The sequence below is a fragment of the Benincasa hispida genome, chromosome 11, assembly GCF_027475165.1.
Source record: "Benincasa hispida cultivar pf3 chromosome 11, pf3_genome.v1.1, whole genome shotgun sequence".
NCBI classification, from domain to species: domain Eukaryota; kingdom Viridiplantae; phylum Streptophyta; class Magnoliopsida; order Cucurbitales; family Cucurbitaceae; genus Benincasa; species Benincasa hispida.
The window spans coordinates 69,954,989-69,964,444 of record NC_143488.1 but is presented as its reverse complement, the minus strand read 5'-3'; the positions used below and the strand labels follow the sequence as shown (position 1 = coordinate 69,964,444).

At 33.2% G+C, this 9,456-nt stretch overlaps 2 protein-coding genes across 4 annotated transcripts; one reads left to right on the top strand and one right to left on the bottom strand.

The window, feature by feature from the left end:
- Positions 1-4,531: 4,531 nt before the first annotated feature.
- Positions 4,532-5,573, top strand: OHP (one helix protein). Its single transcript, XM_090306671.1, is given in 3 exon segments — positions 4,532-4,960; positions 5,116-5,292; positions 5,294-5,573. Coding segments are annotated over 3 exon segments (453 nt in total). The 5' UTR covers positions 4,532-4,792; the 3' UTR covers positions 5,402-5,573.
- Positions 5,414-8,753, bottom strand: NDP1 (Tetratricopeptide repeat (TPR)-like superfamily protein). 3 transcript variants are annotated; one of them, XR_016524361.1, is made up of 13 exons: positions 8,397-8,753; positions 8,136-8,262; positions 7,956-8,029; positions 7,802-7,848; positions 7,548-7,695; positions 7,412-7,456; positions 7,139-7,343; positions 6,981-7,042; positions 6,728-6,828; positions 6,222-6,267; positions 6,055-6,133; positions 5,673-5,812; positions 5,414-5,441 (listed from the first exon to the last, which is right to left on the bottom strand). XR_016524361.1 is itself a non-coding variant. In XM_039049227.2 (12 exons), the coding sequence occupies exons 1-12, from the start codon at positions 8,626-8,628 to the stop codon at positions 5,776-5,778; spliced, it is 1,203 nt and encodes a 400-aa protein (XP_038905155.1). In that variant the 5' UTR covers positions 8,629-8,753; the 3' UTR covers positions 5,414-5,775. The 3 variants fall into 3 exon arrangements, 2 of the variants coding, with proteins under 2 accessions (XP_038905155.1, XP_038905153.1); XM_039049227.2 differs by having other exon boundaries at positions 5,414-5,812; XM_039049225.2 differs by having other exon boundaries at positions 5,414-5,812; positions 6,080-6,133.
- Between the last annotated feature and the right edge of the window lie 703 nt (positions 8,754-9,456).

Sequence of the window (9,456 nt, the reverse complement as noted above, 5' to 3'; positions counted from 1 at the left end):
CAAATTTAAACATAAATTCACAATATGATTAATTAAATTTAAACATAAATTCACATATGATTAATAAAATTTAGGCTTAAATGCACAAAATCATCAATCAAAATTTTAATTTAAAATTACAACGTTATCAATCAATTCGTAATTAAACAATAATTACCTATAGGATTGATTAATTTCGATTGATCCATTATAAAAATGTACAAGATCTTCAATAAAATTTAACCTTAAAATCCACTTAAATTCATAGAATTCATCAAATTATAACCAACTTAAATTCAACGAATTTATCCAATTAAAACCCACTTAAAATCACATAATTCATCAAATTAAAATCAACTCAAATTCACAGCCGACAAGCTTTTTTGATTGAAAATTCATCGTTGGAAAACCATGATAATTACAGTCGGTGACTTTTGATCGAAACCATCGCCGACTGTTAGTTTAATACGATCAACCCAAAAAAAATCGTAGCCAAAAAGAAATCATCGATCCAATGCCGATTTTAAAAAAAAAAAAAAAAATCTTTAATCAACTTTAAAAGAAATCAAAACTAAATCAAATCCCAATAAAAAATAAGTTTAAATCAACAATCCAACATGAAATTCATGTTCTGATAGCATTTGTTAACATAATTACTTTATATCTATATTGAATAGATAAACCCTAAGATCGGATCATTCATGTCAAATTGTCAAGAATATATAATTGACGAATTGATGATGACTCTAAAGTGATTATTGTCTTCCTCAACAAAAATTCCAAATGCCTTGGAGGGATCTCTAGATGGGATTCTAGAAAGACTAGTATATTGGAGACTATAGCTCTAATGTTTCTATATATTAAATTTAATTAGGGTTCTCATAAAACCCTAATTAACTAGGAATGAGGTTCTACCATTAAGTCCATACATAGTTCGACAGAAATTTCTACTAATATTTTCTTTAATAGAAAACTAATCTAGAAGGAATTTGATGAATCAAAATCCATTTAACTACTTATTACCCAACCAACAAAATTATTAAAAATATTCCACATTGCCCATTTTATTTTGCATAATTTGACTTTGATCAAGTCCAGAATACTTCCTCAAGTCCAGGCTTTCTTATTTTATCAAGCAGTTTTTTATGAAAAAAGATCGAAAAAATATCAATTTATATTCCTAAACTTTAGAGATTGTATCAATTTAAACTCTAAACTAAGAATTATATCAATTTAAACCAACTTTAAGATTTGTATCAATTTAAACCCCTAACTAATAATCATATCAATTAACATAATAGAAGGTTTAAGTTGATACAATTATGAAAGTTCATGATTTAAATTGATACAGTTATAAAAGTTTAAAATTTAAATTATACAATTATTAGTTTGGGATTTAAATTGAAATAATTCCCAAAATTTAAGGTTTAAATTGATATAATTATTAGTTTAAGGTTTAAATTGATACAACACCCATAGTTCAGGAGTATATCAATTATAACAAATTATGTTTATGGCTAAATTATAATAAATGTTCTTAAACTCTATATTCTGGATCAAAAATAGCTTTAAACTTCTAAAAGTTTAAAAATACATTTAAACCTAAAAGAATATCTTTAAGAATGTTTTTAAAACAAAACACTAAATAGATTCAATCCAAAATCAATGGTTAGGTATTTTTTATTTTTTATTTTTTATTTTTTATTTTTTTTCAAGCTTATGGGTATTTTTTTAAAAAAAATTTGGAAAGTTCAAGGATATTTTTTTTAATACAAAATACAAAATTTGAGAGCATTTTATATAGAATTTAGTCGGATTTATTTTCTTTCTTGTAAGATAAAATGGGGTGCTATTTTCGATTAAGTCTACATTGTGTCGAAAAGCCATTTAGAAAAAAATTTAGCCATTTTTGTTATTTAGTAAAAAAGATTTAAATTAAATATGTTTAAATCCCTTTTAAAAATCTGTTAATTTCATGTTATTTTAAAAACAATATATTTGGATTCTCCTAAAACCATTTAGAATTTTTAATTAATATTTAGTTTTTAATTTTATACTTTACAGAAAAGATTTATTTCATATACTAATCTATTTCTCACCTGATCAAATTTATTTTCTATTTCTCGAGTTAAATGCATCATTTTTTTAACTATACCATCTTCATTTTTTTTAAAATAAAGCTATTTTCTTTAATATTTAAAAAATTAATCTATAACAAACAAAATTTATCATGCTATGATTTAAAATTTTAAATTACAAAAAAAATTTATAAAAATGATTATAAATCTATTTTAATTATTATATAAAAGAGATTTTCAAAAATAAAAAAATAAAAGATACTATTTACACAAAATAGTAAAATTTAATCATTTTGGACTTCTATCAATTTCTATCACTGATAGACAGTCTCTATCAATGATAGACTTTTTTCAGTTCTTATCACTGTTAGACGTTGATCAAAATCTATCAATATCTACTAATATTTTTTTTTCCGTAAATAATTTGATATTTTTTCATCGGTGAGCAATTCTCTTTCAATTCAAAATGTCCAATATAATAAAACAATAGTTTAATGGAAGTTAACATCTTAATTTTAAGGTTCTTAATTGACACATTAAATATCTCAGCTTAAGTATTGATTTATACCAAGAAATTTAACATTTTCAAGGTTCATCCATTGACCATGCAAATGCAATCTTTTTCATAAAAATATATACCTTTTTTTTTTTTCTTTTTTTGGGTTAAAAATTGTGAGAAGAAAATTAAACCTTGAAGAAATAATTAGTATACCATCCATTAAATTACGCTCAAATTAATAATAATAGTTGCATCTCTTCTTAGGCAGTCTTATTTAAAAGAAGATTACACTACACAAGTATAACATATGAAATTTTATGTTTGTATCTAATAGACTAACATTTTAAAAAGTTTCTAAATTTCCCTACAACTTTAAAAATCTCCAAATTTTAGATCTAGAATCTAATAAATTTTTGAGCTCACAACCTTGCTAACTTACCATTTTTAAAATTCATGAACTTATTAGACAGTTAAAAGTTTAATAATCTATTAAATACAATCCAAATTTTATGTACTATGGATTTATTAATTTTTAAAAAGGTCGAATATACCAACTTACTAAAAAAAAGTTTAGGACCTATTTGACAATTTGATTTCTCTCTTTTTTTTTTCTTTGGAGAAAAGAATATTTAACATTTTTAAAGATTAGGATATATAAGACACAAAATTGAAGTTTTACGAATATCTGGGCCAACTGCATCTCAACTAAGCTCACAAAACAACCCATTTAACCCTACAACATTTGGATGTCAAGAAAACTAATAAGAAATTAATTCTCAATTAAGTGGCCACCTTGAATTGAACCTTTGACCTTTTAACCATAAGTTTTAAGAGTTTATTATATATGATATAAAGTTAAGACTTAAACATAACATGAAAGTTCAGGAACTAAAATTTAGCTAACAAAAAATGAATCTTAAATATTTTAAGGCAAGAAGGAAATTAATCTATTTTAGAAGACCCAAATGAAATCCGACCTAATTCTTAAAAAGTATATCTTTTGACCTTGTACTTACATCATATTAATGTGAAATTACTGAAATGAAATGTTGTGCATGTTGATTGAGATCTCGTTCCTATGAGTTTAGGTTTTTCCACTTATCATTTTCTCTTGGTTCCTTTGCTTTTTTGGGTTTAAGTTTTTTCGCTTCTCACTCTCTCTATTTTCTCTTGCTCTTGCATGCACAATCAAACCATTTCGATAATTTTCATCGATGATAGCATGCAAAAACAGAGAAAACCTAAAGTTTTAAAAAGGGACATTCTATTTTCAATCAAAATGGGGTCAAAGGTAGAGTTATATCATCTTGCAAGAATTTTTATTCCATATGGATATTTTTCTTAATAAAAATTTAAAAAGAGCGAACAATTTCTAGGAAAATTTGTACGGATGACCTAAAAATTGGACCGAAAATGTCAAATGACCCAATTTTTTTAAAAAAATGTCGAACGACCCTTTGTTGACGTCAAATTTAGGTGAAATTACCAAAATATACTCGCATGCATGCAAAAAAGCATTCGCTCTCACTCACTCTCCCTCTCCCTCTCGCAGATGATCCATTTGCGAACATCCATGAAACAATGGGTCATCTTCTTCACCCTCTCTTCGGTCTCGCTTGTCTCCCTCTCGTCCGTATCGCTCTTCCTTTCCTCACTCACAAAATCACTCTCTCTTGCTCTTGCTATTGTTCATCGGAGTTGGTCATGTCGGAGTTACTCGTGTGAACTCACCATGCTAGAGAAGAAGAAAAAAATGCACAAAGGAAAGAGATCGGAGAAGAATAGACAATGCGCAGAGAAGGAGAAAGGAAGAGGATAAAAAAAGAAAGAAAGAAAAACGAAAGGAACTGGAGAAGAAAGAAAGGAATAACAATATTGTAAATTCACAAGATAGACATCAGTGTGAGGGGACGTTCAACATTGTTTTCAAAATTTGGATCGTTTGTTATTTTGGGCCTTTAAAATGGGATTTTTTTTTTTTTTTTTTTTTTGCAATTTTCCCCCATTTTTTTTTTTTCGCAATTTTCCCAATAGTCAAGAATCAGTGAAGTTAGAAAGAAGTGAAGATAATTTCAACAAATCTGAAAATCCTCGAGATCTAGTAGGACCAAAGACTCCAGCCTAGCATTTAATTTAAGGTGGAAAAAGGAGTTCCGGAAAGAAAAATTGAAGAGGGAAAGTTCCGATAACGTTACCGAAGCAGTGGTTGTGGTTGTGTTTGGGGCATTTCCAAAGAATGGCGTCCTCCTCTGCGATTTTATCATCTTCTCTTCTTCCGGCCAGAGCTCCGATCTGTAGCCAACAAGACGGCCGACTCTGTCTCTTTCAAATCGGGTCTGTCCGTGCCAATAACAGCAGGTCTCGTGTCCCTTTCAGGGTTCAGGCCGCAAAGCCTCCGGCTGGAGTGAGTACGCTGTCTATCCTCTTCCAATTTGTGAACTTTTTTCCTATTTCTGTTTCACCTGTTGAAAAAATGGTTTCCATCTCAAAAGCTTAAAGAAATTCAGGATAATAACTTCATGGGGACTTGCAAATTACCTTTTCATTTTTGTTTTGAAGGTTGAATTGCCAAAAGTAGAGCCGAAATTTGAAGCCCCGTTTCTTGGATTCACTAAAACTGCTGAAGTCTGGAATTCCAGAGCCTGCATGATAGGCCTCATTGGGATTTTCGTAGTGGAGCTGGTGAGGTCTTCTTTTCTTTTTAATATAAAGAAAAGTTTCTTTCTTGTACCTTTCCATATCCACATTTACGGGTTTTATTTGTCTGATTTTTCAGATATTGAACAAGGGTATACTTCAGGTGATTGGAGTTGATGTTGGGAAAGGCCTGGATCTTCCTCTCTGATTCCCAGAAAAGTTTTGAACATCTTGAGATCCTTTGTGTTCTTTTATTGAAAAAACAAAAACAATGAAATTGTAACTGTAATACAGGACTTTCAACTGTACCAGAGAATTCTACAATCTTCAAGTTATTGTACTTCATAAGTAATTACATAACATTGTCACCGTTGAGAATATGCTCACTCTCTTGACTTCTGTAAGGATACCTAATAACCAGAACTCGAGAATATTGCAAATCAAATAAGCCTACAGATTCGAGTATCAATAATAGGCACCTTGGATGGAGGCTGACTTATGTCTAGTACTTCTTCCAGTGATATCCTGCGGTTCCTCCAAGCAAGTTCTGCCCAGTTCCTCATCATCTTTCCTTCAGCCTTTCTATTCTGTTGGACGTCGAGTATCTCCGCATACGCACCTACACATGCAATCAGTGATATCGATGAATAATGATGCTCAGACCACCACGTTTATGAAAGCTTAGCATGTCTCCTTTGCTATGAATTCATGAAAGATTTCAAACATAATCAGTGGTGGGATATGATCAGTTCATCTGGGTTTCATTCAAGAGTGCAGCTGAAAGCTATCCACAATGTTTAACGCTAGTACAAGTCTCGTAATTTGTTTGTTCTTTTTACGAGCCTCGAGCTAAACGCTTACAATAACTTGGATGCTTGATCAGTACCTCCAGCTATGATTGCTATGTCACGTCTGTCCACCTTTAATTGTTCTCCCGTGCCTTCAGGAGAATAAACTATTCAGTTGAAATTATTTTTTTTTGAAAAAAAAAGGGTTAAAAGATGTACCGTTGGTTGGCAATACAATACCTTTCGGTGAAACTTTCATCAAGTCCATTGCTCTCCTGCAAAGTCCCTGTAAATGAATTTTTAGAGCAATCTGCTGAAATGCAACTAACAAGTAATACTTTTATAAACTATGAGGATTTGATATTTTGACTTGCCAACACTCAGATAAGAAGCATAAATGTGAGCTGTAATAGAATTGCATAGAGCCAGTAGACAAGAACCAAGACCCCGGATGTTTGGAAGAGAAATCAACACCTTCCTCTATGCACTAAAGGATGAATGGTTTTTGCTCATACTTGAAGGGATTTTAGAACATAAGTGAGGCAGTGGAAGGCCATGACAGTTTCACAAATGATTCAGACGGGAGCTAATTGTCGCGGATTCATGGTTATCCGTAAAATGTCACTTCTATTACTAAACAATACTTCTCAAAGTTAAGTAGACTGCGTTGCATAGCTGATGCAACTAGTTTAATTAACAATGAATCTACATATTCAAAACATAAGAGAACAGGAGTAAAATCTAACCTCTTGAATCAAAAGTGAACTTGAATGCTCCTTCATTGCTTTGTGTCGAAACATGAGTGCTATGCAGGTTAAGACAACGCCAACCTTCGGATGGTGAGACCCTGTACCATGTAATTTTACAAAAAATTAGACGCCCTCATACCCACTTGGAATATAGCCAAACAATGCTACATGGAAAAGAACAGAACCTTCAATGTATATATGTCGTAAAGTTTCAATTATATGGAGAATTCTAAATTAGCAACTACCATACCAAAATGTTCTTCTGTTTTAGTTAATGCATTTGTCAGTATATCCTCGGCTTCAGCAAAATTCCTAAACAAAACAGGGTATAGTTATGATTCATAATTACGACAAGAAGGAATCTTATTGGCAAGTGGCCCAACATAGCACAATAAATCAAGAAGCTACCCCAAATTCCCCTCAAGCTGCCCTAAAGCACAAGTCGCAGCCACTAACACATCCATTGGAGACATATTACCACCAGCTAATGCACATTGCTCACTCGAATCTTTGACTTCTAATCCCAACTCAATTACTTTCTGGTACACCTCTTTTGCAGATGAAAAGTTTTGTGAAGCCACTAAAAATTCTCCGTATGCAAAAGCAGCACTACCTACGGATAAAAATGTTAACAGGATGCAATCAACAAATTTTCCCACACAGATAGTTGAAGTACCTTACCAGCACATCTTTCAATTGTTTGAAACCCTTCAAATAATGATTCAACTGCAGATAGATAACCAATAGTTTACTCGAGTAAAACTTCACGACAGAACAAGATGTGTAGAGACTAGAGAGGATACGAAAGGCCAAACACCTGCATCAAGGTTATTTTTGACAAGCTCAACCAGCCCTTTTACAGCTTTCACACGAGCTCTCAGAACTTCAGAATTTCCATCATCAGCGAGTTCACTATTTTCAAATAGTTGTAAGCATTTATCGGCGATAGCGGATGAAGAATCGTCCTATATATGAAGAATCATCCCCAGATAACTTTGATCCAAACTTTGATCCATGTTACTCGATTCGATTTAACATGAGCAATAATTACAACTTTGCAAGGAAATTTACCAGGTCTAATTCGAGATGAAGTCCAGCAAGTGCTTCAAGAGCAGCCACTACGAGAAAGATAAGAAGAAATTACAGTCCAATGAGCCACCAATAATCAATTGGCACTGAGCTTAACGAAGCTAAAAGAACGAACTAAAACCCTTGGAAACTTTACCTCTAATATCTAGAGAACAATGTGCTAAATCCTCAATTCGCTGAAGCTTATCTATAGCATCGTGAATATCACCTCTGAAACAACCAAACTAGGACAATTGTTTAGCCATAAGCAATTCAATTCAATTACAACGTACCTCTTAATGAAATGAACCAAAATAGGATAAATGAAACAGAAAACCTTTCAGCAAACATGGCAGACATCGCAAGCAATACCGCTCCCCTTGAGTTGTCGGCATCTTGGCCTTCACTCGACTGAGCAGAGAGGCACTGCTCCAGAACCAGAAGACCTTGTGCGTACGATTCATCTAGTTATCACATTAAAAGGATTACAGACCAGAAACTTCATGCCGATTTTTGACATAAAAACAAAACGAAAACAACTTCAGTAGTAAGAATTGAGAAACAAGATGAAATGAGGAAATCAAATAAGAAAATGGACCTGATTTCTGAGACCTAGCGTGAGATAGAGCATAATTGATCATCTGACGAGTGACCGGGCTTGCATTTGGGCGGTCCATTCCAACGTGAAGTGATCTCCAAGGTGAAGCTAACCATGAGGATGATGAAGGAGAAAGAAGAGAGAAACAGGAGCTGGAGCCCAATCTCGGAGTTCGAACGGCGGCGGCGGCGGTTTTTGACAGCTGAATGGCGACGCGAATCATAGCTTCCATAGAAACGACCAAAGCGAGAGAGAGAGAGAGAGACGGCGCTTGAAATCAAAGCTAAAGTAAACATATGAAATTTTTTTAACGCCCTTTAACATTCAGATTTTTTGACGGACCACCAAATTAAAAATGATAATAATAGGAAGATTTGCCTCAGTTTTATAAAATGAGGCTTTTTTTTTTTTTTTTACACATCAAATTGAGTGAAATTATAAAAAAATAAACCCCACGTGACCTAGGGTTGGCAAAATTCTCCACGAAGTCAAACCGGAGAATTTTTTTGGGGTCCCGTCCGGGGACGGGGATGTTATCCCCGCCCCGACCCCGATTTTATATAGTTATATTTTTAATATTTTATAATATATAAAATAACTTATTTATATATATGTTTATAATGTATACTATAGACTTAGTGTTATAAGCCTAATATTGAATATATAAATTCTAAATTTAAGGTCAAAAGTCAAGCCCAAACTTAAAAAATTAAAAGAAAAAAATGGGAAATCCTCACAGGGATCTAATAGGGGATTCCCGCGGGGAATTAGTAGCGGAATCCCCGCGGGAAACGGGGAATGGGGCCACGTGAGGACCCATTTCCCCGACAGGGAATCCCCGCCCCCGTCCCTGCCTTCAAATGGCGGGGACAGAGGTAGGGATGGGGGGAATTTCCCCCATGGGCCGGGGACGGGGGACCCTCCCCCGCCCCACCCCGGCCCCGTTGCCAACCCTACACGTGCCCACGCAAATTTGCTCTCTCGCTTCCTTCGTCTCAAAGATAACTTTATATCTCTCTTTCTTTCACGATTTTGCTCTCCAGCGCTTCATCTCACTCTC